General features: G+C 39.7%; 3 protein-coding genes across 10 annotated transcripts; 2 read left to right on the top strand and 1 right to left on the bottom strand.

The window, feature by feature from the left end:
- On the bottom strand, positions 1 to 26,029 carry ognb (osteoglycin, paralog b). Of its 3 annotated transcripts, none has more exons than XM_085443297.1 (7): positions 25,659 to 26,029; positions 15,849 to 15,906; positions 1,367 to 1,445; positions 823 to 987; positions 536 to 738; positions 360 to 452; positions 1 to 240 (listed from the first exon to the last, which is right to left on the bottom strand). In XM_085443297.1, the coding sequence occupies exons 2-7, from the start codon at positions 15,861 to 15,863 to the stop codon at positions 70 to 72; spliced, it is 726 nt and encodes a 241-aa protein (XP_085299423.1). In that variant the 5' UTR covers positions 15,864 to 15,906; positions 25,659 to 26,029; the 3' UTR covers positions 1 to 69. The 3 variants fall into 3 exon arrangements, with proteins under 3 accessions (XP_085299423.1, XP_085299424.1, XP_085299422.1); XM_085443298.1 differs by lacking the exon at positions 25,659 to 26,029 and adding an exon at positions 19,068 to 19,260; XM_085443296.1 differs by lacking the exons at positions 15,849 to 15,906; positions 25,659 to 26,029 and adding an exon at positions 1,538 to 1,716.
- On the top strand, positions 4,764 to 9,329 carry LOC146684802 (14-3-3 protein beta/alpha-like). Of its 3 annotated transcripts, none has more exons than XM_085443301.1 (7): positions 4,764 to 4,893; positions 5,814 to 5,870; positions 5,960 to 6,264; positions 6,359 to 6,482; positions 6,957 to 7,120; positions 7,282 to 7,377; positions 7,466 to 9,329. In XM_085443301.1, exons 3-7 carry the CDS (start codon positions 5,971 to 5,973, stop codon positions 7,520 to 7,522), a joined length of 735 nt encoding a protein of 244 aa, XP_085299427.1. In that variant the 5' UTR covers positions 4,764 to 4,893; positions 5,814 to 5,870; positions 5,960 to 5,970; the 3' UTR covers positions 7,523 to 9,329. The 3 variants fall into 3 exon arrangements, with proteins under 3 accessions (XP_085299427.1, XP_085299426.1, XP_085299425.1); XM_085443300.1 differs by having other exon boundaries at positions 5,809 to 5,870; XM_085443299.1 differs by lacking the exon at positions 5,814 to 5,870 and having other exon boundaries at positions 4,765 to 4,893; positions 5,963 to 6,264.
- On the top strand, positions 9,390 to 24,189 carry LOC146684801 (embryonic polyadenylate-binding protein-like). 4 transcript variants are annotated; one of them, XM_085443288.1, is made up of 17 exons: positions 9,390 to 9,700; positions 10,479 to 10,683; positions 11,637 to 11,830; positions 12,138 to 12,253; positions 13,470 to 13,556; positions 13,799 to 13,938; positions 14,033 to 14,127; positions 15,550 to 15,687; positions 16,660 to 16,755; positions 18,335 to 18,595; positions 18,803 to 18,890; positions 19,255 to 19,374; positions 19,459 to 19,595; positions 20,017 to 20,125; positions 20,233 to 20,363; positions 22,378 to 22,453; positions 24,021 to 24,189. In XM_085443288.1, the coding sequence occupies exons 2-16, from the start codon at positions 10,491 to 10,493 to the stop codon at positions 22,438 to 22,440; spliced, it is 1,968 nt and encodes a 655-aa protein (XP_085299414.1). In that variant the 5' UTR covers positions 9,390 to 9,700; positions 10,479 to 10,490; the 3' UTR covers positions 22,441 to 22,453; positions 24,021 to 24,189. The 4 variants fall into 4 exon arrangements, with proteins under 4 accessions (XP_085299414.1, XP_085299413.1, XP_085299415.1 ...); XM_085443287.1 differs by having other exon boundaries at positions 13,470 to 13,568; XM_085443289.1 differs by lacking the exon at positions 13,470 to 13,556.
- Positions 26,030 to 26,793: the final 764 nt, after the last annotated feature.

The following is a 26,793-nucleotide window of genomic DNA, read 5'->3' as shown; positions in this document are numbered from 1 at the left end:
TTTTAAAAATCCTATATTGGTCGGGCTCTAGAACTGACTCACAAAGTCTGCCTCAGTTTCTTTTGTGTTTCACTTGTACCAGCCAATAGGGAGAGACTGCAGACAGATGAAGCTGTTAGGGTGCTCCGACAGCTTCAGGGGGTTCCCATCCAGTCTCACCTCGTACATGTTGGTCCGAATGTAGTGGCTTGTGTTTCCTTTGCAGAACGTCTCATCTGTTATTGTTGAGATGTTGTTGTTCTGCAGGAGATCAATTCAAGAACACAACCTTGGCTACAACTTCCAGACAGAAAACAAATTTCATTTCTTCTGCAGTTTTTTTTGTTTGTTTTTTCAAAATAAATAACAGATGAACTTACATGCAGATGAACAACGTAAAGAGACTCTGGAAGATGGGGGACGGCTGTCAGTTCATTGTCTCCGAGATAAAGGTATGCCAGTCTCGTGAGTTTCTGCAACAACACAAGGCCACTATTTAACATGCGATGATGATTTCTGCAGGGGTTTAACATTAGGCATTTACTTGCCAACTTACTTTAAAAGCATTTGCCTTTACACCCTGGTTTTTAAGCCTGTTGAAATTGGCATTAAAAGTTACTAGCTTGGATGGCAGCATGGGAAGTTTGGTCAGTCTGTTTTCTGCGAGTTTGAGCTCCTCAAGATTGGGAAGTTTTGAGAAAGATCCGTCTTCTATCTCAGAGATGAGATTCCCAGACAAGTCAATTCTTCTTAAAGTAGCTGAAAAATGCAAATAATGGAAGTAAAAACTTAAGAGGAGAAGAATACTTCAAAGGATTTTTAAAATTATTAGTATTGTTTTACCTGTGTCTGCAAAGTCTTCCCTGTGTATTTTTGTGATTTTGTTGAAGCGAGCATAGAGATACGCCGTTTCTTTTGGCAGGGTTGGCACGGCTGACATGTCAGGGGACACGTCCTCGCAGTAAACTGATCCACTCAGACAAACGCACAGTAGACATGTTGGCAAAACTGAAATGATCACACATCTTTTCATCATATGGCATCATTTATATACACTTCTCAAAACAACCCCCCCCCCCCCCCAAAAAAAAACAAAAAAAAAAACAACAACCCCAAAACAAAAGAAAACAAAGATCCAGCAAAACAAAAATAAATGTGGTGTACACACAGGTCCTTTAATTAGCTGCAACTAAACTAGAAACAGTTGTGTATGCACTTGAAAATGCACTGCACCTAGTTTAGCCGAGGACACTTGATCAGTCCCATTATTACGTAACATGAGCTTTAGCTCCATTCACAAAAATGTGGAAGAATGCCTTTGCAAGTGTTGCATAATCAGCTTTGAAAGAGTTGTGGAAAACTTTTTTTTTTTTTTAATAAACCTTACCTTCTGCTTTTGGAAGTACTCCACCATCAGTATCTGTGTCTTGCAGGACGCCATAGTCCGACGCACGTACCGTAGCTTTCTGCAAAAAGAAGAAATCATCTCAGTTAGCTCTCACTTTTGTGCATATCGTCCTTGAAGATAGTTTTGAACCTCCCCCCAAAGCTTTCTTACTGCAGGTGTTCTTGCTTCCATGTATTCACCCTTTGCTGCAGAAGACACTATCCATGGGAGCATTACATATGTGAAAATTAAAATCCTTAATGGTATCATTGTGCCTCAGTGGCTGGAGAGAGGAGGACAGAGCTGTCTGCTAGGCTGAGATCTGGGGTACATCTGAGAAGGAAAATTTTCCATCCACTTTTATTAAGCTGCCAGCATACTGCTGAGTAAGAAAAGGAAACTAGTTTTAACTCAATACACGCTGTATTTGTGTCACATCGACTAGTCCGGGTCACTCTTTAAGATTGTGTCGCCTTATTTCTGTCCAACAGATGAGCATTTAAAGCTCGATGGGGATGTAAGTGATGAAAACTTTGGATCATAAGAAAACCATTGAGTAAACCCAATGCATGAAACAGTTAAATTCTGTGGGTGTCACTGCTGTTACTGGGGGAACAGCTTGGTACTGGATGAAGGTATTACATTTGAAAAACTGATTGATTTACCAGCAGTGAAGCAGAGAGAGCAAACTGTTGAGTATCTTTTTACTTGGATTGTTTTCCATCCATTTGGACTGCTTCTTTATCAGAAGTGACTCTCTTTCTGAATAACTGCTGTGGTTGAGGTTATTGTCCTGTGCCTGTCCACTAAAACGTGTCCCGATCAGTTCTATTGATTGTTTGATCACAACAGCTTGCCTTAACTACAGCCTCGACCTTTCACATAGTTTGATAGTTACTGTTCCATCATTTACTAACTTAACTTCCAATAGATCAGACTCTCCAAATTATTCTAAGCATACATCAGATCAGTCCGTTGCAGAAGCTGCTCCTAAAACCATGAACAGCCAGGTTCTTCAAATCAGAACCTAATCTCCCCCCCCAAAAAACATTACTTCTTTGTTTTTTTAAATAAATCTAAGTTTAAATCTAAGTTCATAATGATTAGAAAAAATGGGATTAATTAATTCCTTTTTTTTCATTGAGCAAAGATTTGTAAATTTTAATTTGACACGTAAAATGAGATTGCTGTAGACACACACACACATGCACACAAGTACGCAATGGAGTCAAAGGAGCTTGCAAAGAAAAGCATCTGGACTTCTTTAAGTTACTTGAAGACGTTTCACCTCTCATCCGAGAAGCTTCTTCAGTTCTAAGGTCAAATGGTGCAGAGTGCCAGATATAAACCTAGTGGGAGTATCCCCCCACAGAGGGACAAAAGAACCCCCTGATGATCCTCTAATCGCCTGAGCCAAGGTGTGAAACTGGGTGTGGGTCCCAATCAGCCAGAGTTTCGGGTGAGTTCATTGTGAAACCTGGCCCCACCTTATCATGCGAATTCCTGAGATCAGATGGCCCAGGATGTGAGTGGGCGTTAAGGCGTCTGGGAAGGGATCTCAAAACTGGATTATAGATGGCAGGAGAGTTGGTGTCGTAAACCCCCGCCTCTGTTCAAAGATGGTTGCTCACAGTGGACATAGATGGCTTCTTTCACTCCTCTTTCAAACCATCTGTCCTCTCTGTCCAAAATGTGGACATTGGCATCCTCGAAAGGGTGTCCTTTATCCTTAAGATGCAGATGGACTACTGAGTCTTGTCCTGTGGAGGTGGCTCTTCTGTGTTGTGCCATGCGCTTGTGAAGTGGCTGTTTGGTCTCTCCAATGTAGAGGTCTGGGCATCTGGAGAGACCAAACAGCCACTTCACAAGCGCATGGCACAACACAGAAGAGCCACCTCCACAGGACAAGACTCAGCAGTCCATCTGCATCTTAAGGATAAAGGACACTCTTTCGAGGATGCCAATGTTCACATTTTGGACAGAGAGGACAGATGGTTTGAAAGAGGAGTGAAAGAAGCCATCTATGTCCACTGTGAGCGACCATCTTTGAACAGAGGCGGTGGTTTACAACACCAACCCTCTGCCATCTATAATCCAGTTTTGAGATCCCTTCCCAGACGCCTTAACGCCCACTCACATCCTGGGCCATCTGATCTCAGGAATTCGCATGATAAGGTGGGGCCAGGTTTCACAATGAACTCACCCGAAACTCTGGCTGATTGGGACCCACACCCAGTTTCACACCTTGGCTCAGGCGATTAGAGGATCATCAGGGGGTCCTTTTGTCCCTCTGTGGGGGGATACTCCCACTAGGTTTATATCTGGGACTCTGCACCATTTGACCTTAGAACTGAAGAAGCTTCTCGGATGAGAGGTGAAACGTCTTCAAGTAACTTAAAGAAGTCCAGACGCTTTTCTTTGCAAGCTCCTTTGACTACGATGACCTGGATGACTGAGAACCTTCACAGACATACGCAATGGAGTGACAGGCCTTAGTACAGTAGTTGTAGAACATCAGTTATTAGGAAAAAAATAGGTTACAGATGTAATTATCTGCATAATGATTTAATAGAAAAAGTATTATTAAACTTGCAATTTTAAGTGCACTTATGCAACACAGCCTGACCTCAGTTTCTACTGGAGTTGGGACAAAAATGATCTTATATGACTTAAGAAGGGTGGAGATGTGCACACAGAGCCATTGAAGGTGGAGTGTGAGCAAATAGAGGAAACAGGAGTGCAACTAAGAATAATAAATACTATTTTGCTGTGAAAATAACAAGACTGGTTATACTGTTGTGTTGACATTTACTTTATTAACACAAACAATTGCTTTAAAAATATGTAGAAGATGAATAATTTTTTACATATATAGAAAATTTACATTTATATTTATATCTGCTGCTATTAACCTCAGTCGTCAGTTTGGTTATCAGGTTCAAGCAAGCGCCTGCACTCATTAAAATCTTGACTTGCTCAAGTGCCCTTGAGAAAAACGCTGACCTTGACCTTTGATCATCAATATGGAAAGTATTATTTTGTTTCTTTGTTTTAATTTAAACCCACATGACCCTCCAATTATCTGATCATACATGTCTATAGTCTTGTAACCCATTTAAATGGTAAAGAGGGCTCCTCTCGTGCGGATAATGTTTATTTTGGCTGAGTACTAAATCACAAAATCATCCAGTTGGCGACTTTCACATATACATTTAGCTTGTATACATATATAAGCTGAATGCATATATATGTCAATACTGTAGCAATGTAATGCAAGAGTATCAAACAGTTGAATTAATTCTGAATAAAGAAATACGCTTGGATCCATTGATTGCCTTTACCGTGTGAGCAGAGGCTGCATTACGTAAGGCAGATGTGCGGTGAGAAAAGAGGAAACAGAAGTGCCCGTGTAGCGGAAGTGGTACTGCCCTGAACGATACGCTAAGTGAGACGGAGGACGGAGGCTGAATCGTCCACAGAGCGAGCGAGAAGAAGAAAAAACAGTAGGATTAAAAGTCACCGCAATCGTAAGTGCAATAACCTCGAATGTATGAATATCGCATGCTAACACTAGGTTTTCATTGGTAGCTCGTTGTTCGAAAGCCTGTTCTATCGTGTTCGTTCGAATCCCACTGAGAAGCGAAACATAACGGCTAGCTCGGTTGGTGAAAGGCTAAGCTAGCGTTAGCTGCTAGCTTGCTAGCGGACGGTGAGATTCCGTGACACTTTGTTCTGACAGGCTCGGCAGCCAGGGCGGGCCCTGCTACAGCTACTTAAAACGAAATCAAAGCGAAAGTAATACGGTGCAGTTCAGTATTCCCCTTCGTAATAACTACTTAAAATAACAAATATTAACTGCCATCACCCAAACCGCGTATTTTTACATAAAAATTCGCGGTTGCTTTCGCTGGCCTAGCCGTGACTGTTAGCGGCGATGCTAGCGAACTGTTAGCTACTACATTCGTTTTTTCCTACTTTGGTTATCGCGCATACGATAGTTTAGCGGCTATAAATATGAACGAAAAATATGAAGTCTTCTAATATGCACTGTCGTATTTGTTAAGCCAGTTTAGCCGCGATTTAGAAAATCTACTATCCTCGCTAGCCTTGCTAGCAACATTGTGGGAGGGCATTAAACATGACCCGGGAAGGCTTCCGCTGGTACAGCAAGTGTCGGTCGAAAGAACGTCAAGCGAGCCAAAAAGGCAGCAGAGCAAATAATTATACACGGTTTGACATATTTAGATATGCGAAGAGTTCTGATTCAACTCGTGAATATGAAATTGGGTTGGGACGGTAAGGGCGAAGCAGGGTTAGCTAATAACTTGGCTAGCGGCTAACCATAGCAAGAGATGAGTGTGGTTGACCCACTTGCCAAAGAGCCCAGTTCACAAAGCATACCCTGTGAATTGTCATTGAATTAAGTGTTTTCATCTGTTAAGACCAGGTGTGCCACGGCAAGGTGAAGCAAGTTCGTGTGAACTAAGATAACGCACACACCACAGGTGTGAATGGCTAATGTGCCTGAAACATTCTTTCTTGTGTTTTGGTGAATTGCAACTGTAGCTGTTTCTAATATTGTCTTGTTTTCCCCAGTCTAGAAAATGGATAAGAGCGACCTGGTACAGAAGGCCAAGCTTGCTGAGCAGGCTGAGCGCTATGATGACATGGCTTCAGCCATGAAGGCAGTGACAGAGCAAGACTCTGAGCTGTCAAATGAGGAGCGCAACCTTCTCTCTGTTGCCTACAAGAATGTTGTAGGAGCGCGCCGCTCATCCTGGCGCGTTATCTCCAGCATTGAGCAGAAGACTGAGGGCAATGACAAAAAACAGGAGATGGCACGTGAATACCGGGAGAAGATAGAAGCTGAGCTGCAAGAAATCTGCAACGATGTGCTTGTAAGGATTTCTCATTATTCAGTCCCAATTTAGATTCTAGTGAAAGTGGTACGTGTTATTGTGAATCTGAACAAACCTTTACTGCTGTTTTCAGGAGCTACTGGACAAATTTCTCATTGCCAAAGCATCTAATCCTGAAAGCAAGGTGTTCTATCTGAAAATGAAAGGCGACTATTATAGATACCTGTCTGAGGTTGCGTCTGGGGATAATAAGAAGAGTAAGTGAAAACACAGTTTACATCATAACTTTGTTTTACTGCAGTGTCCTTTTAAAGAGTGGTGAAAGAAACTTTAAGTTAATCAATAATGTGTAATCTGAAATCCCTAAATGTGTTGATTTAAAAGAGCAGAATCATGATGCTTTTTATCTGATTTTTTTTTTTAAATTATTGTTCTGTCAACAGCTTTGTTTTCAGCAACAGCTGATTGCACTTTTTAGCAATAAAAAAACCCTCCAAATAAGAAACCTATGTAGTTGAACCTGACATACTTGAAGACAAGCTGAAAAGGCCAGAAAATTTTGTGGCCGGTCTACAGTAAATGCAGAGATGGCACCATGTGGAATAAGAAAATTTTGCCATATTAATGAATGTTACAATACAGTTTGAGATTATTCATAGTCTAATTTTTCTGCTTTTAAGTTGCTGAAAATTGGTTCATTATAGTTTATTTTTTTCCTTATGCTTTCACAGCTACAGTGGATAATTCCCAGAAGGCGTACCAGGAAGCTTTTGACATTAGCAAGAGTGAGATGCAGCCAACACACCCCATTAGGCTTGGCCTGGCCCTCAACTTCTCAGTCTTCTATTATGAAATCCTAAACAACCCGGACAAGGCCTGTACCCTGGCTAAAACAGTATGTACTCTGGCTTACATGCATAGCTTTAAAATGTCTTGGAGCTTTTTAACAAATGAATTGGGGGGGGGATGGGGAGAAAAAAACCTAAAATATATATTTTTTGGTGCATATTTAATTTATTACTTATGGTGTAAATCACAACAAATGACTCTTTTCAGGCATTTGATGAAGCCATTGCTGAACTTGACACTTTGAACGAGGATTCCTACAAAGACAGTACCCTGATAATGCAACTACTAAGGGACAACCTGACTGTGAGTTTTAAGTTACACTGTTTGGTTTCAGATTGATGCGGGCATATCTGTCACAAGGCACTCTAACATTTGTCCTCTGTGTTTCCAGCTGTGGACATCAGAAAACACGGCAGATGAGGGAGAGACCGAAGGAGGGGAAAACTAATGGAATTGCACTGTTAATCCACCTACACTCTTTATCTTAAACACAGACAGCTTATATACATCCCCCTCCACTCCATCAGCCCCTCCCACTTCTGTATGACAAGCAGCCTGAATTGCTTCCGACCAACTAGTTTACCCCTCTCAGTTCACTGTGAGGTGACAGGGTAATTTTTTCAGTTGTTAGCAGATTCAGTCACTCTGTGGAAAATGTGTTGATTAGCAAGTTCACATTGCTGTTTTTTTTTTTTTTTGTTTTTTTTTTTGGGGTTCTTTGTCAGCTTTGTGCAAGTCTGCGTGTGGCAAGCGTGAGTGGATGTGAGAGGTTGTGCGTATGGTCTGTGGTGGGGAGGGGGGGTATTGTGAAATCTAATCGTCCTTCCAAAGTCCTTGGTCCCCTGCTAGTTGTGCATTTTTCATCCCCCCACCCATTATTTTTTTTTCTTTTTGTTACGTTTATTATTTGTGATTCCTTGTGATATTTACAGGTTTTATTGTATGGTAATTAAACTGGCAGTTGATTTCCACCAAACACTGTGATGGTAGGCATTCCATTTGCTTCACAAGCCCCCCTCCCAAAAAACATTTTTTGTTCAAATTCTCAGACATACAATCCTGTATTCAACTAACTGCAATTCTGCTGTGGGCTCATACAGAAAGGAGGCAGGCTGTATTGTGACACTGACATTTTGGTGTAATGCTCCTTGATCATGTTCACAAAATTCAGTTTAAGCTCTGAGGGACCCCTTAAATTTGTCATGTTCAATTTAAGACATTCCACATTATTAGGCTTTTTGGAAAGGCAGTGCTTTTTTTTTTCATTTTGAACTAGGTATGGGTTGTCATTGTAGTTTTACTCACTGTTCAGGTGCTGCTTGACCTCAGTACAATGGAAATTGTATGTGCGTAAATGTGGTTCCATGTATTTTGCAAGATTGACTATCATCTGTATGTAAAACCTACAGTAACCTTTTATTGATGTTAATTGAAAATGTCTTACCACACTGTATCAACCCTGCTTGCAAAATATTCCTCTTAAAGCGGTTGTTTTCTCCAAAAAATGTTTTTGTGCCTGGCTTTCTCTTGCAGCTTTTTTTTTTTCTTTTTCTTTTTTCTCCCCCATTTAGACAGCAGCATCTGCTTGTTGATGAAATCTCACAGAGAAAGAGTTAAACCATTTATTAAAAGGAAATAGTTAAATATTTATTAGTCTTCGCCCAGGTTCATCAATCTGCTGTTTAAAGGTAGCTGATGTTAACGGATTATCTAAAATCAGGTCTCCTTAAAAGTGTTTAGAAGGCCATTTCATGACTTTTGAAAAGAAACTCAGTGTCACAATACCATGTTATCACCACTACATTCCACACTCTTGTAGTTGAAGACACCATTCCACATTATAGCTGACAGTCTGTTTACTCTGGCAGTGCTCCAATGAATTGATATAATTTGTTGGGGGAAAAAAAAATTCATGTCAGTTTATTATTATGCTTGATGAAAATGCAGTTAGTGAATGTGGAACGAAGCCTGTCTGTATATCAGGTATCTACTTGCTTTGTTTTTACTGACAAGTCTTAATGGCTAAAATTTGCTTCTGTAACAGTCTTATTACCCAGTGCACACACGTGGTTGTGAAAATTTAGATTAGCTATTAAAAAAAACGAGAAAAGCAGTGACGAAATGGAGATAAACAATGGTTGGTGTAATTCTAGCTTTGTGTTTATGTATCTTAAAACCATTCTAGTTTCACTCTACATGTAAGAAATAGGAACGTGTCAAAACCATCCAGTGAAATAAAGTTTCGTTTAAGATAACAGGCAAATTACGTCTTCATTTTTGTTCACCAGGTATATTTAAAAATTAAAACGTAAAACAAAAGCCTAAAAAAAACTCAGAAATTGAGCAAAAAGGTACGTGAGGGTTATAATTGCCCTCTTGTCTACAAGCAAAGGGCAAGCTAAATTAGATTAGCGCTTGATATGCTAATGAGAACTACTTTGCATCGCGGAGAGTGACGTGTATTTAATGTTTGTACCCCTCACAGCTTAATTGAAACTATTGCGCGGAGAGGAGGTGCAGGTGTTCAACGGCGCTAATTAAATCAAAACAAGCTCCCGCCCATGTGGAAAGTGTACCGACGAGCTGCTTAACGGGAAATCTCCAGTACGACGCAGTAGCTTGAAATGTAAGTTTATTTAGTCGAAGTCACACGGTTCCTCATCTTAGCTAACTTTGATGAATAGTTCAGAAACAAAGGACACAGGCGTCAGCTAATTTTACCGCTTAGCTTTGAATCATGTGCTACGTGTTAAAGTTTCATCACTTAAATGTTTACCATGTTAGGAATTTTTAGATTCCAAATTGTCCACATTCCACAGCTTTCTGTCTTGAAGTTGTCTTTGTATTAACTTTCGGATACACTTCAATATTTTTATGTTGGAGTACTTTATCCACTCAGACACGGAGTTAACAATTTACGTGCTTAATGCAAACCTAATTCAGTCAGGCCTGGAGCAGGGCCTGCAGATTCTTTCGTGTTTTGATTCACGTGTTGACATTTTGGAAGCTGTGTAGTTTGTGACACTGTTAAACTGCATCATGCAGATCTGTTTTTGTTATTCCTCCCACCCCTGTTTGAAATAAATGGTTTGAACACACGTAGATGACATTGAAAACACATTAAAATTAATTTCTTTGACACTAAATCTCATGGAAATTAGATAAAACACAGTTAAAGGTATTGATTTAATAACATAACACATTTAACATAATTTCTTCTACTTTTGAGTACTAAATAAAAACTTCTCAAACGTGATGTATTAGCAAAGAAAACATTTCTGCCAATGCAGATCAGTACAATGAAGTGCATCTAATTTTAGCAGCACATTAGAAATGACTATAACAAGAAAAGAAACAAAACAAAAACAAGTCTAAATCACTCATAACTGTTTTTCTCCAAGCAGCTATTACCCAAAATGAACAGCAGTGGACCAGCATATCCTCTTGCTTCTCTGTATGTTGGAGACCTGCACCCTGATGTCACAGAGGCAATGCTTTACCAGAAGTTTTCTCCCGCTGGGCCAATCATGTCGATCCGTGTGTGCCGGGACATCATCACCCGCAGATCTCTGGGATATGCCTATGTAAACTTCCAGCAACCTGCTGATGGTACAGTACCAGTGTGGTTGATTTGTGACCTTTTGCTGCTCAGTGAATGCTATAAAATGTTAAGACTTGTTTCAGTCTAATGAGAGCAAACTTTTGAGGTGATTCTAAAGATCACTGTCTTCAGAGCTGAATTTAAAAGTAGGAAGGACACTACACCTTAAAAACGATCAGCAAATTCATGATAGTTGGGGTATTTGTGATGAGAGGTTAGTCTATAAAATGGCAGGAAAATCAAAGAAATGTCAAAAATTTCATAACTTTTCCTGAAAGAAGTCAGGAAAAATATCATGATTGAATAAACTAAATTAAGTAAACTAAATTATTAACCACATTTTAAACCTAAAGTACTGCAGAGTGGAATGAATTTACCACTTAAGTTAGAGCATAAGCTTAATTCTCCATAGTGACACATGCAATGGAAACATAGTGAATATATGCTCCACTTTATTAGGTACATACTCCACTCCTTGTGGCAGGATGGATTTTAATGTTGTTTATTCCGAATTCTGACATTACAATCTGTCGTAGCGGAAGTCAAGGCTCATCAGAGCACGCAGTCTTCTGTTGTCCAGTGTTGGTGAGCCTGTGTGATTTGTAGCCTCAGTTTTCTGCTCTTAGTTGACAGGAGAGGCCCCTAGTTAACATGGTGTTTTCGCCCAGCTGTTGCTAACTGGATGGTTAGAGATGACTGTGTGGGGAAATTCCAGCAGATCACCAGTTACTTAAATCACATTTGTTTCACATTCTGATGCTCAGTTTGAACTTCGGCAGGACATCTTGCCCAAGTCTACATGCCTCCCTGCACTGAGTTTCTGCCATGTGATTGGCTAATTGAATGTTTACCTCAAGGAGCAGTTGAACAGGTGTACCTAACAAGACAGGGGACTGTATACAATATATATTATTATACATTTTTGTAAGTAATTTCTTTTCATTTTTCTGCTTTGTTTTAGCGGAGTGTGCCCTGGATACGATGAACTACGATGTCATCAAAGGTCGGCCAATCAGAATAATGTGGTCTCAACGCGACCCAGGACTCAGGAAATCTGGTGTGGGTAACATCTTTATCAAGAACATGGATGAGTCTATTGACAACAAAGCACTGTATGACACCTTCTCAGCCTTTGGAAATATTTTGTCCTGTAAGGTAAGTGACCTGGGCCGTCTCTCAGAGCTGAAGCAGCTGAAGTTGATGGTTACTGTGACTGACTAGAGTCTTCCTCCAAACACTGAGAGGGTAGAAATGGTAGATTTCAGAATCATGGACTTGTGTAATTTCAAAGTGCAGCACATATCACTTAAGTTATTAAAACCCATTTCCAAATTTTACTCCTCACATTCAGTTTGGTTAAAAGCAATTGTTTACATTGTGTTTGTAACATAGTACAGATGAATTTAGCGGGCACTTTTCAAAAGCTTTGTAATTTGCACCGATTATAATGTTTGTCTTGTAGGTTGTTTGTGATGAAAAAGGATCCAAAGGCTATGGATTTGTTCATTTTGAGACTCAAGAAGCTGCAAACCGGGCCATTGAAACAATGAATGGGATGCTACTGAATGATAGGAAAGTGTGAGTGAACTAAATACTCAATTGTTTACCACTGTTGTTTCCAGTCAGTGGTTAAATGTAGCCTACAAAAATAAGCTCAGGCAAAGATTAGAGCAGAATATGTACAAGGATCAGCCACAACATTAAACCACTGATACATCAAATTGTCTGCGGTTATGTGCTCCCTTTTTTATTTTCCTTTTTTTTTTCTTCATTTTGAGCTCATTTCAGTTTAAGGCTGAAATGAGCTGTTTTACATTATACATGATATAATGTGATCTGACATTTACACGCGCCAATGGATTTAATCAGAACTGTGTGACATCTGTAAAAACAATGACTAATTCACACATTTACAATCCTCTGTGGCTATCCTTTGTGGCTTTTCCGTGACTTTCGGTTCAGCAAAAAAGATTAACATGTACAAAACCAGTGCCTGATGGCCAAACGGCTCTCTGGAGACGAGTTTTACAATTCCAGAGTACATTGAATTTCCTTCATAAAACAGGCCCCAGTAGTTGCTGTAATTATGTGTTGCTCCTAATGTTTTTAAATGTGAGTGTTCACATTACTTGGTGGGGGAAAAAGCAAGTCATTTTCAGTAGACGAAGCGATGTGACATTTCACATTGACACCAGACACTTGTTTCTGTGTGCTATGCTACAGATCAAACTTTAACTGTCATCAACTCTTTGTGTTTTTGTGTAGCCTGCAATGGTTGGTGAATTTATTTATTTATTTATTTATTTATTTATTTATTTTTGGAGGAGGTGTTCTTACCTTTAAACCACTACTGCAATATATAAAAACATTTTTCAGATGATTTAAGCCTGTTTATTTGGATCGAGGTCTTTTTATATGGAGCATTCCTATTCATTCTGATCTAAGGCTCCATGTAAACTGCCAAAAACCTGAAGTGGCACTCAGTGGCCCGGAGGACACACCGGCGTTCCTCAAACTTCCTATGTCTCAGTTCAATTGAGCACTCACAATCTGTGGCAAACATGGCTCCTTCCATGGAAGACACACTCAGGGATAGGTCTCATGATTATGTCCCAATGGGCCAGTTGTTTTGGCAGCATAAAGGTGACATACACAATATTAATCAGATGGTTTTAATGTTGTGGGTGATTTTTAAATATATTTTAACTATTTAAATTGTTAAATACTACTGAAGACTCCACATGTTTTGCAGATGATTTTTCCATGTGTTGTTGTTTTGTTTTTGTTTGCTCAGTCAAAAGGCGGGTAAACGGTTGGGATATGGCATTGTCAGCTCAAAGGCCCGTTTCCTGGGAGAAAAGTGTCAGTTGTATCTCCTTAGGTCAGTGAATAGGTAGGATATCTGTCTAGGTTTGTCTTTATCTGTATTATAAAATTATTTTAGGGCTAAGCAGGTAACAGTATTCATCACAAACGAACAAAGCTGTTTGTTTGGGATGTTCTTGATCTGTCCTAATCATTTGTCTTGTAGCCAAAGATAATTTAACACACTGTAATTAATTTCCTTTTATTTGTTCCTCGAAATGCTGTCTCTCTGGTTAACATTTTAAATGACATCTACAGATTTGTTGGCCACTTTAAGTCACGCAAGGAAAGAGAGGTGGAGTTTGGCAGTAAGGCTATGAAGTTCACCAATGTCTACATCAAGAATTTTGGTGAAGACTTCACTGATGAGAAACTAAAGGAAGTTTTCTCTGCATTTGGTAAGATAAAAATATTGTGAGCTTTTATTTTATTTTTTGTTCCTTTAGTTTATTTTTGATCACTTTGCATCTCGTGGTCTGGTTTTGGTCTCAGGGAGAACTCTCAGTGTACGGGTCATGAAGGATGAGAAGGGTCGTTCAAGAGGATTTGGATTTGTAAACTATGCTCATCATGAAGATGCCCAGAAGGTAGTGTAGACCAAGTTTCTGTGTGCACACAGATCTTACTTCTCCCAACAAAAGATCACATGGATCATAATGCAGTCACTGTACACCTTGAATGAATCCTGTTCAGGAGTGTTTGAGTTAAGTAGGTAGAAAAGGATGGCCTTTTTTTGAATTGGAAAATATAATGTTGGTAAAAAAAAAAAGAAAAGTGTAACCTTAAATTCTTTGAGTATCATAGTTTTTGAATTTCTCTTGAAAAGGTACATTGCTTCTGAAATGTATTCACAGCATTTCACTTGATCCACATTTTTGTCATTTTATAGCCTTATTCCCTGTTTTGCAAAAAGTTTAGTTCTTTCAAATTTATTAAAAACAAGAAAAAAATATAAAAAGTACATAAATATTAAAAGCCTTTGCTCATTACTTTGTTGAAGCACCTTAGGTAGAAATTGCAGCCTCAGGTTTTTCTGAGTATGCTGCAGTCTTGGCACACCTATTTTTGGACAATAAGAACTTTTCAGTGGACGACTGTGGTAACCGGAAGGTTGCCGGTTCGATCCCCCAGCTCTGTCTGTCCTGGTCGTTGTGTCCTTGGGCAAGACACTTTACCCTACCGCCTACTGGTGTTGGCCAGAGGGGCCGATGGCGCGATATGGCAGCCTCGCTTCTGTCAGTCTGCCCCAGGGCAGCTGTGACTACAACTGTGGTTTGCCTGCACCAGTGTGTGAATGTGAGCGTGAATGAATAGTGTAATTGTAAAGCGCTTTGGGTGCCTAGAAAAGCGCTATATAAATGCAATCCATTTTGGGGTAGTTTCTCCCATTTTTCTTTGCAGAACCATTCAAGCTCCATCATGTTCAATGGAGAGCATCAGTGCACAGTCATTTTCAGAACTCTTCAGAGATGTCAAGTCAAGGACAGTCGCTAAGTAATACTGAAGCCACAGTTACGTTGACTGTAGGCTTAGGGTTGTGGTGCTATTAGAGGATGAACCTTTACCCCAGTCCAAGGTCCAGAGTGCTGTGAAGCAGGTGGTCATCAGAGATCTGGCATCTAGTCTTCTTGTTCCTGTTGTTGAAAACCATCCCCATAGCAGGTGAAGGGCGGTACTTGGTTTTCTCCAGACATGATGCTCGGCATTCAGGCCTGTCTTGGAGGTCTACAGAAAATTCCTTGGACTTCACGGCTTGGCTTGTGGTCTGACACGTGCCTTTCCAAATCATGTCCAGTCAACTGAATTTACTAGGGGTGGACTTAAGTCAAGGTGTAGAAAGATCTGACGGGCGATCATGCCAGGAATTTCACGAAATTTCATGAAAAATGAATCAGTTTTGAAATAGCAAAATATTGAACAAGTGAAGCACTTTGAATACTTTCCAGTTGCGCTTATACTGTACGTAACACTGTATGTTTATGATCCCTATGCTATTTATTTTTTCCCAGGCTGTTAATGAAATGAATGGAAAGGAGATCAATGGGAAAATCCTCTATGTAGGGCGGGCTCAGAAGCGTCTTGAGCGCCAGGGAGAGCTCAAACGCAAGTTTGACCAAATAAAACAGGACCGCATCCAGCGCTATCAGGTGCTGCTGTTGTGCATGAAACTATAATATGAATACTACTTAATGGTTCTTACTGTTGATCATTTTGAATTAATTATTAGGTGATTATAGTGCAATGTTTTTTTAATATTTTAAAGTCTTAGTGGTGCTTGTAATCCATTCATTCATTTTCTCTTGCTTACCTGGGTCTGGGTCATCAGGAGTCAGCTGTGGAGCAGACTCGGTCTCCTCCTTGCATTCCTAAATAGTACATTATCTGATATTAATTTACAGTCTTGATGTTGTCATAGTAAAGTCAAACATTTTCTTGAAAATCATTCCAAATGAAAGTGGAAAAGTTGTCATTTATCCAAACAGTATATGTGGGTGTTCAGCATGAGGCTCAAGTTATGTTGTTTTTTCCACCATTGTTTTTCAGTATTGAGTATTGGGTGTTTTATTATTTTGCTGACATTGCCAAATGGTTAGAATCAGAAATGCTCTTTTGTTAGATTGATTTATGTGTGTCATGAACCAGATAGGAGGCAGACCTGTCCATTGGGCCATCCCAACTAGAAAACACAGGCATTGTTTTATAAATAATCAAGTTTGTAATAGCAACAAAATGGAATCTAAAGCAATCTAACCATTTTGGTAGTGCTTTCTCTTAAAGTCAGATGGGAATGTTTAATCTAGATATGAAGGAGTGCTTAACTACATAACTGAATAACTGCAAGCATGATGAAATAGCTTAGCAGCATTTAGCCCACAAAGAAAGAATTTCAGAGCTGATTGGATTTCATGGGTGAGAAGGAAATTCCTTTGAAATGTTTTTAGCCAGATAGGCTTTAACTTGTGACGTTGATCCATTGAGTGTATGGGCATTTTACTGTTGATGGAAAGGCTGAACAAAACATTACTCAAAACTAAAATGGTATTTTGATCATCTTTTAGGTTTGTGTTTTTACATTGTTGAGCTTGAGAAGACAGGAACGTAACTCTTTGTAATTCCAGGGGGTGAATCTGTATGTGAAGAACTTGGACGACAGCATCGACGATGAGAGACTTCGGAAGGAGTTTGCTCCTTATGGCACCATCACCAGTGCAAAGGTGAGGTGACAGGATAATGTCCCACTAAAGTAATGAAGTTCTTTGTACACAAATCCATGAATGCCCAAACCTTTTTTCCTTCTGGAAGGTTCCTGTTAAAATCTAATAGCTTTTATGGCGAGGGAATGATTTTTGAACTGGGTGGTGTGTTCACAGTAGCTGCGATGCTCTTCTGTGTTAGCAACACAGGTGGGCGTGTTACTGTAATCAGATTACTTTTTCAGGTAACGAGTAAAGTAAGGGATTACTATTGCAAAAAAGGTAATTAGATTACTGGTACTTTCCCATAAGCACGCTGCGTTACTAAAACAGATTTTTTTGTGAGAGTGTCTCATGACAATGACGTAAGCGAGTGCGACATTCATGGCAACAGCTGTGTGCAGATCAACAATGGATCATATATGGAGTGCGGGAGAGAGTATGAGCGTGCAGCGTTTAAAGCGCGGAAGTACTGACCTTACTTTGAGTTTGATTCCGTAAAAAGTGACAAAAACATTAGTGTTCGCTGTTCACTGCGTGGGAAGAAAACTTCTTTTTACAGCGAAAAAACCGTTAACTTCCAAACAAGCACAGAGTGTGCTACCAGTGAATGGGAAATTCACACAGAAACTCGCGGATTCTTCCACTGGCCACCGCGGCACAACTGCACCAGGGCAAACATCCGCCTGCTATACAGGTGAAAATAGAGCAGCAGGATTGATTTTATTTATTTTCTGCTGTGTTTCACTTGCATTTATTTGAAATAGTGAGTGTAAACACAAAAAATATTTTATTTTATGTGCTGGAATGTGCAGAAAATAGGTTTAAATCTTAAACAAATTTCTTCCAGTCAGAGAATGTGGCATATAATTTAATGTTTGCTTGATGCATAAAGTTAAAAGATTAAAACTAATAAAACAAGTTTTAAAAAGACTTTTCCATTTGATTACATTTTATGATGGATTTTGCAGAAAAAGTAGAATTGGGCTGAAAGATCTATCTCTTTATTGCCTATTCAGGTTGTAAATTGTGTTTTTAAAAAGTAACTAAGTAATTTTGAAAATAAGTAATCAGTAAAGTAACAGGATTACTTTTTTGGGGAAGTAATTAGTTACTAATTACTTTTTTCAAGTAACTTGACCAACACTGGTTAGCAGTAAGAAAATTTTGTGCCAAAATAATGTTTGTAAAATTATTATTTTCCACAAAGGTGCTTTACAACATTTCAATAATGGATTTATGCAGATTGCTGACATGAATTCATTTCTGATCATCTCGTGAAAGCACTGTGGCTCAGGAGGTAAAGCGGGTTATTCATTAACTTGAGAATTGGTGGTTCGATCCCTAAGTTTTTATAGTGATATCAAGTTGTTGACATGTAGATATTCCTAAAGACATATGTGAAAAGGGTGTTCCTGAATGTGAACTGTAAATTGTCTTGTTGAGGAGGGGGGGTTGTTGTCCCCTCCCCATACAGGATGTATTGAGTGCCATTAAAGATTCTTTATATAATGTCTCTGGTTTTACCTTTTGTTTTCTTTTGTGCTTTAGTGTTAGGAACCTTAAAGATTTCTGACTGTGAACGTTTTGTTTCCTGTAGGTGATGACAGATGGCTCCCAAAGCAAAGGCTTTGGTTTTGTCTGTTTCTCTTCCCCTGAGGAGGCAACAAAAGCAGTGACTGAAATGAATGGGAGAATTGTTGCAACCAAGCCACTGTATGTGGCTCTGGCTCAGCGGAGAGAGGAGCGTAAAGCAATTCTAACAAATAAGTACATGCAAAGACTTGCTACCTTGAGAACCATGGCCAGCCCGCTAATCGACTCATACCATCAGTCTGGATATTATGTCACATTACCACAGGTAGGGCTCTTTAAACGGTGACATTGGGAACAAAATAGGCCATTTTATTAATGCAGCAAAATGTGTCATCAAAATGTTAGGGGAAAAAAAAGAACTGATAAAGTCTGGGCTTTATCAGTTGTTTAAGTCTGGGCAAATTTGCATCAGCTCCCAACGTTCTGACATTTTGAAGTTGCACCAGTGCTAATATTTGCATTATATCTGCAGCCTCCCACGCGCTCCTTTTACAACCACACTGCTGTCAGCAATGTGAGACCAGTCCCTCGCTGGACAGGACAGCCACCAAGACCACAGGGTGAGGGAATATCTGTTACACTTGTGTAGCGGTTTAAAAAAAAAAAAAAAAATACACACACACACACACACAAATGTATTGATCTGTAAAAGTTGTAGCGAAGAGTAATTCCTCTAGGATTAATTTTTCAGCTTGACAATGATCCCAGAACACACTGGCAGTGCAGTAAAAGCATACCTGGATAGAAAAACACATGGTGGAACAATACCAGTCAGATTGGCATCCGCAGAGCCCGGACCTCAACATTATTGAAGCAGTGTGGGATCATCTTGACAGGAAACAGAACAAAGACCAAAAGGCAGCTAATGGTGACTCAAGAGTTTTGCACAGTACTGTATGATATAATTGTTCTCTACATGCTTAGGCCCCTACACCACTCAGCTGGTTTCTGGCTCTGTCCCCCGACGTGGATCGAGCCCCATCGCTACAGTCAGACAGGCTTCCACCCAGGCGCCACGCATCGTAACCTCAACACAAAAGACAAGTGAGCTCCTGATCTATGGCAGCAGACAAGCAGTCTCCTTTTGAAATGTCCCATTCACGTGGATGGTGCTGACTGTGTCTTTAGATGACATTGGAACCCAGACTGTAGGAGGGCGCACTGACATTGCCAATGTGGCCAGAAGCAGCCAGTACAAGTATGCGTCAGCAGTGAGGAACCCTCAGCAGGTTGTTACTGTGCCTGCACCCATGCCTAGACTACAGGTAGTGTTTGCACTGTGATCATTTCTATTTTTAATACTTAGCGAAGATCAAGAAAAATGTGTGAAACCCAGACAGTAAGTTGGAGCACTGAGGGTGCACAATGACTTGCAGTGTAGTTAGTTACTTAGGTTGAGGTTAAATGACAACCTTATTTTAGATTGTTGCTGAATATAGGCTTAGCTTCACTTAACAAATGGGCATTAATAGTCATTGGAAAATGTAAAACGCAGCTAAGGAAAACAACCCTTCTTCTACTTCATTTTGACATGAATTAACCAGTGATATACAAGCTGAAAATGAGAGAAATCTGTGGGATTGTTTTGTTCTGTGAGTGGGTGTGGGTATCTGCGTGGGTGGTGTTTACAGCTATAATATGTTTAAGACAAAAAAATTTAGGCGATTAGCATCTGGATGTCTTCAGGTTGTTGCTGCGCCGGTGATGGAGCCACCAGTACACATTCAAGGCCCAGAGCTGCTTACCGCCTCAGTGCTGGCTGCAGCCCCACCAATGGATCAGAAACAGCTCCTTGGTCTGTCATCAGTCAGTTCTGCCTGTTTTGTTTTTTTTCCTGCTATGCAGATTGAAACAGCTTGTGTATATTTGTCTTCATTCCATTGTCTCTGCTGTGACACACAGGGGAGCGACTGTACCCACTGATTCACACTCTGCATCCAAACCTGGCTGGTAAAATCACTGGGATGTTGCTGGAGATCGACAACTCTGAGCTGCTGCATATGCTGGAGTCGCCCGAGTCCCTGCACGCTAAGGTACATTAATGTTCATGTTTTTCTGTGAGCTGGTCTGCACTCTAGACTGTATATAAAGATGGATGATAAGCCACAACTTCCTTCCCCTGTACAACAGTGAAACCAAAATAGCTCGAAAATAGGTGGTGCTGGTTTGTTCTAGTGACAGCATTTGCACATTGGTGGCGGCAGGATGTCGGAGTCATATCTGTAAACCTTCGGTTTAACGTCTAAACCTCAAGTGGGAGAAGCATTTCTTCCTTTTCTTCTTTTTGACACCCCATGCTGAAATTTTTTTTTAAATACTTTTGAATTCTGTTTGCCCATCGCTGTCATTATTCCCTTTGAAGTAGTTTGAGCAAAAGGGAAGTCAAGGTCCACCTGTTTACCTCCACATCTTCATCCTTCCTCATGTTATAGGAAAAAGATTTATTTTAGTTAATGTGCCACACGTGGTCCAGTTTGATCTCAGAATATTCTCTGGCCACTTTATTAGGTACAATTTAGTTGTTAAACAAATATCTAATCAGTCGATTGCAGTCAGTCAGCCTGATGCATATAGGTATCAGAATTTGGTATCAACAATTTGACCATTGTGCCTTATATCAGCAGTTCAGGCTCCTGGTGCTGGTGTAATGGTGTGTGGGACATATCCTTGACAAACCAACTGAGTATTGGTTAAAAAAATGCCTACCTAAGTGACCATAGTGTACATATCTTCTGATGGCTGGTTCCAGCAGATTAATGTGTCATGTCACAAAGCTCAGATTATCTCATATTGGTTTCTTGAACCTGTCAATGAGGCTACTGCTGTCCAGCAATTATTTTACTAGGGGTGGGGGGGGATGACCCAATCTGGTCTTTAAGTGATGACATGATGAATCCTGCTTCCGGACCCAAACTACCCTGCATTTAACATGTTTTAATGCTTTGTATCTTGTTCTACTTAATCTCAAAACCCCCCAAAAACAGTAAGTGATCACTGTCTGTCTCTCTGTTTTTAATACCGCTATTCATTTTAAAGCTCAGTTTTTAAAAGCTTACAATGTAACTACAGCTCAGCCCATGCAGCAGTATATTAATGACTAACGTCGTATTGTGGATGGATTATCTCAGTTGTTCTCCTGGCTGAAGTTTGGTCCATTTACAGCATCCTGCCATGTGATTGCATTTGTCCCGAACCATCGGGAACCCTCACGTTAACTTTTACAGAGTAGAAAAAAGTTAGCGTTCATCCTCCAGCTTCAGTGTTTATAATATGCTAACATAGCTGTGTTGCTAGCGATCATGTAGCACATCATTATATACCAGCTAGCCAATTTTCAGTAACCCTACAAACGTCACTGCTGTTTACTTTCCTGTCTTCATTTATGTCGGAAATGATAGCAGAGCTGTACGTTTTAATTAGTCTCAGAAGTCTCTCAGTCAGAACATGGTATATTATATTCAGACGGAAACTAGCAAGCTAACTCCCTGCTAACTTCTAACTCTGTTAAATTTAATAAATTCTGTTTTCATGGATGCCTGGATGTTAAACGTAATTGTTACATCTGGTAGAGCAGCAACACTGATCATTTTATTACATACGAAAGAATTTAGACAGTTTTTTAACTCTTAGTGATGCCACAGTGATCATTTGACTTTGGGACCTGCAGCGGAGTTTGGGCCCAGACACGACTCATGACGTCATACTTAAAGACTGGATAGCTTTCTCAGTCATCTGGAATGTCACTACATTCCCAGTTGGGTAAATTAGATAGGTCTGAGTCTGATTTGTAATTTTCTCCACTTTTTGGATTTTTATGTATTTATTGGAGAGAAGGTCGATGCTTGGTAAGCCTTAGAGTTACGGTAAATTGATTTTTATCGCATAAAGAAGACTGCCAAGCAAGATATTTTTGCATTTCCAGTCTTTGTCCTAGTATAACACTTCTCTGGCTGTTGCCTGCCATTTATGAAAGAGGTCTGTTGTTTCAGTTTGTTTTTTTGTTTTTTTTCTCCCCTTTTTTAAAAATCTTTCCACTGTTTGGGTCAGGTGGATGAGGCGATTGCAGTCTTGCAGGCTCACCAGGCGAAGGAACATTCTCCTAAGCAGTGAAGAGGCCTTAAAGGTCAGCAACGACGTCTTTTGTTTCTCTGCACCATTATATTTATAATAGGGCTGCCACAAACGATTATTTTGATAGTCGAATAGTCACCGATTATTTTTACGATTAGCCGACTAATCAGATCATGCATCCATTGGATGTAAAACGTACAGCTTATTGCACCAGCATGCATCTGCTCTTATATAACTATCATTAGCTTACAGCCTTAAGTGTTTAAGGTATGTGCTAACTAAAAATAAAGACAAGATGAAAGTTTATTAAATTTTAATGAAATTTGCAGATTGTTTTGGTGAAGTTTAATAATCTCAGCCGTCTGCTCCTTGCTATCTAAAATATAACAGGACACTGGAGTATATTCTTGAGCATCTCACACTTCTGATAATCAGTTGTCTGCTTGAGGTTTATTCAGCTGTGTAAAAACTGTAACTTTAATCTCAGCCAAACCGATTTACTCAGGAACAAATAAAATACTGAAAAAATCCAAACAATAACATTTTTAAGTTATCCAAGTGACTTGTATATCATTGTTAACCTGAGTAGCGAAAGACGGCGGTGGGTTTGAAAACGATTTGCTGGGAGACCGGTGTTCTCACCGGCTCTAGTGAGCCTTGAACCCCGGCTAGCTATCGAACTGGTGGGTAACAGACGTCTCCAAAAACGTCGGAGCGCTTTTGAAAATATGTGGTGTCTTGATAAACTGAGCAGATATTTGAAGTTTACACAGCTACATTCTCGCCTGAAAATATGTTAAACGTTTATTTTGTGACCCAGAAAGAATAATAAGAGTAATATTAAAACTAACTAGCTTCTGCCATTGTTGGAAACTGAGCAGGGCCACGCTATGAATTCTGGGATAGGTTGGGTCACGAAGTATATACCCGACCCATCCTTCAAATCTGGGGAAATGAATGGCGCTTTTGTCGGAGTCTTCAAATTTGGACAGTCTTCATCGTGTCGCTGTAACGTAATCGGCTTACAAATGTGGGTGCAGAAGGATGCAGTTCCTGAATTTGGACACAGCTACTATACCAGACACTGCTTCTTCACCGGACACTGCTTCTTCTTCTGGGTTTAACGGCAGCTGGCATCTTTGTACATGCAGTGCTGCCATCTTCTGTTTCAGTCCGTTATTACACTCTTAAATCCTACTACTTCTGCATCTTTTGGGATCTTACAAAGCTTTAAATGACACGTCGACTATTAAATTAGTCGTCGATGATTTTGATAGTCGACGTAATCGTGACTAGTTGACTAATCATGGCAGCCGTAATTTACAACATACAGCGTTCAGGTTTACACTAGCAAGTATTTCTCTTCAGTGACAGTATAAATCTATCAGTTGATGCTGCTTTTCAGAAATGAACCTGCCATAAATTGTAGGTGTTGTTTGATGATACAAACCTATGCTAAATTCCTTGATCCCAAGTGATACGAACGCCTTCTTCAGTTTACGGAATTTCTCAAGTAAAGTTTGTGAAAGAAATGTCAGAGGCTGGCTGTGTTTTAGTGAGAATGAACTGGAGGATAAATTGTCTTGCTCACATTTTTTTTTTTTTTTTTTTTTTTCCAGATATCAACAATTCTCTGGAGGAGGGGAAATTATAAAATGAGCACACTTTGGGGGGAAAAGGGAAAGAAAAAGTTCTATGAAGATTAAACCAATGATGTAAAGAGACAGAAGATGAAGCTGTTTTGTTGTTGCAATACTTTTGTTAGATGATAAAGTTTCCAATATATGCATTAAATCTGTGTTGTGTCATTTGTCCTTTTAAAAAAGAGTGTATTATTATTATTATTATTATTATTACAATGGGATTTAAGTGTACTGAGCACCTTTGCCCTGCCTTTAACACAGTCCTGCACACTCCACAAGCGGCCTGCTCTGTAGAAGTAGCAGAGCAGCTTACAAGATAACATTTCTTAAGAATTAAGCTGCATCCACAGAAGAAGTGACGACCAGAGAACCCAGGAAGTCAATAACATTCCGCGACTTGATGGACTTATGGATGGGGAAAAAAAAAAAGCTCTTGTGATGTGAAGTGGACAGGTCCTGAGACTACTGGGGAGAGTGCAGAATACCACCAAATGACATATAACCTGTTGGTAAATACAGTGGTGTGCGAAATTCTTGACTCACTACTCATTTCTACATATTTTGATAGGAAAATGGGAAGTATGACTTCCTGTGTGGGTGCTGCATCATAAATCTCATCTGTTGCTAGAAAGAGGAAGCTTTCCTGTTGTAGCATACCCAAAGAAGCATTGGATTCTTTAAAGTACCATTGAAAGCAAAAGGTGTGGTATGTGTCACAAGGTTGGCAAACATACACAGCAATAGTGAAATAAGCAAATGGCAAAACTACGGTGAGGCTAAATAAAAATAAGTATGTATCATTAAATATGATCTTGATCTTGGGCAAGGTGTGCCAAATATATGGCTGGGGAATACATAAATTTCAGTCCTAAATGTTTGCATCACATTTTGTCTTTTTTAGTAGTAAATTGGTGGTGTAAGTAAGTTTATTTATTTATTTTTTTACTTCTGGGACCAGGTCTGAGTAACGGGCTTTTTCTGTAATTTTGTGTAAATTGAACTTATTTACACTACAATAAAAAGTGCCTTGAAGGCAATATTTTGTGGTCCATCCCACTTACGGTTTGACTGGCCATGTATGGCCCAGAGTAATGTTGCGGCTCATCATCATCATCGTTTATTTGTATAGCACTTTACGAACACACCAGGCAGACCAAAGTGCTGAACAACACAGATCAAAACAACAACCAAATTAAAAATACCATAAAATCATTACATACAATAAAATAAATAAGGTGTCAGTTTCCTACAGAGTTAAAAGCCAGGGAATAAAAATAGGTTTTGAATCTGGACTTAAAGTTGGTTGTTGAGCCAACGGCTCAACCAGCCAACGGCTCGACCAACCAACGGCTCGACCAACCAGCGGCCGCGGCAGGCTAAACATGAGGACACAGATGACGAACATGGACAAAATATGTCAAAGTCCAACGTGTTTACGTGTTTTGCTAGGTGCAAAGTTTTCATTTTGGGATTCTACTCGCGTTGCTTTACATAATTTAGAGTTCAGAATTACTATTGTATATTTCACTGGAGGCCTTCTACTAAGCCGCATTTGTCCTATCCAGGTAACGTTGACGTTAACCCGGAGTTTAACGTACTGGGATGTTTTCTTACCGGGTTACAGCGCCATGGTAACGGTAACAACAGAGTCATGGATATAACTCGAGGGCTCTTGGTAATAGGTATGAAATCACCGCCTACTGACCAATCAAGGCTCCGGAAAATAGCGTCACCATTTCTGGAAGATTCTGGAAGGGCCTCTACAGGGAGAGTAGGAGGGACTAAAGGTTTACAGTTACGTCAAGTATCTTTGCGTTTCCTTGATAATCAGTAGTAAGTACTGAATCGTAGACGCAACTGTGTTGTTTTATTCGTTTTTCTTTTATCGGCAAACAAGTACTGTGTAGTTGCTGACAAATTTGTACATAGACTAACCTTTACTCTTGAACACCTGAACAGCACAGACTCTCCGGTGTAAAAAAAAAAAAAAAACTGGAACTGTCGGGAGTAGGTTGTGTTCAGAGGTTCGGTTTAAAATCAGCTGTTTCCGCATTTTCACAGATTATTATATGTGCCTAACTAAAACCACTGAATGAAGCTCAAACTATACAGGAACTGTCACGGGAATGCGCGTGTATTCATTTGTTAATTTTGAAAATGTATAAAAATTTTCTATGGTTGATTCTCTTTACATTATTGGAATTGTAGGTTAGCTGTTAAATCAATTTTACTTTAATCTTCAGAGAATTGATCTGAAGGTCGTCTACTTTATTAGGTTGTGGGACAGTAAGATTTCATGTTTAAATAGATCCAGTTTAAAGTTAGAGAGCTCAAACTTGAAACTGCTGTGTGATGAATCACTGGATCAATAAGTTTCTGCAATTCAGTTTTATTTATTTAGTGCCAATTCATGACACTAATCACCTCAAGGCACTTTATAATTGAAAAAATACCCTGCACTTATGTGGAGAAAACCCGAACAATCAAACAACCCCCTATGAGAAGGAACTTGGCCACAGTGGGAAGAAAAAAAACCTCCCTCTTAACAGGAAGAAACCCCAGGGCAGCTACCTGTTATTGGAGGGGGTGAAGGAAGACGGGACAATTTGTCTTATTTGCAACAGTGTTGCATTTTTCTGTTCTTTATAGATTTTCAGTCATCATTTTACCATTATCTGATAATGTCTCTCAGAGTAGGTGGCAGTCATATGGATCATTTTCTGTGGAAGATTCATCATATGACCTGTGA

This window comes from Copadichromis virginalis, linkage group LG20, assembly GCF_057382275.1.
Source record: "Copadichromis virginalis isolate Kocher_CV1m ecotype Utaka linkage group LG20, C_Virginalis_male_GT1.1, whole genome shotgun sequence".
Taxonomy (NCBI): domain Eukaryota; kingdom Metazoa; phylum Chordata; class Actinopteri; order Cichliformes; family Cichlidae; genus Copadichromis; species Copadichromis virginalis.
The sequence above is the reverse complement of the archived record's forward strand: the minus strand, read 5'-3'. Positions and strand labels throughout refer to the sequence as shown.

Coding starts and splice junctions, on each gene's coding strand:
- LOC146684802 (XM_085443301.1), top strand. CDS start 5,971: ATGGATAAGAGCGACCTGGTACAGAAGGCCAAGCTTGCTGAGCAGGCT. Junction 6,265..6,358: donor AAATCTGCAACGATGTGCTT/GTAAGGATTTCT, acceptor TGCTGTTTTCAG/GAGCTACTGGACAAATTTCT. Junction 6,483..6,956: donor GTCTGGGGATAATAAGAAGA/GTAAGTGAAAAC, acceptor ATGCTTTCACAG/CTACAGTGGATAATTCCCAG.
- ognb (XM_085443296.1), bottom strand. CDS start 1,636: ATGATACCATTAAGGATTTTAATTTTCACATATGTAATGCTCCCATGG. Junction 453..535: donor TAAAGGCAAATGCTTTTAAA/GTAAGTTGGCAA, acceptor GTGTTGTTGCAG/AAACTCACGAGACTGGCATA. Junction 241..359: donor TTTACGTTGTTCATCTGCAT/GTAAGTTCATCT, acceptor GATCTCCTGCAG/AACAACAACATCTCAACAAT.
- LOC146684801 (XM_085443287.1), top strand. CDS start 10,491: ATGAACAGCAGTGGACCAGCATATCCTCTTGCTTCTCTGTATGTTGGA. Junction 19,596..20,016: donor CACCCATGCCTAGACTACAG/GTAGTGTTTGCA, acceptor GGATGTCTTCAG/GTTGTTGCTGCGCCGGTGAT. Junction 20,364..22,377: donor CCGAGTCCCTGCACGCTAAG/GTACATTAATGT, acceptor TGTTTGGGTCAG/GTGGATGAGGCGATTGCAGT.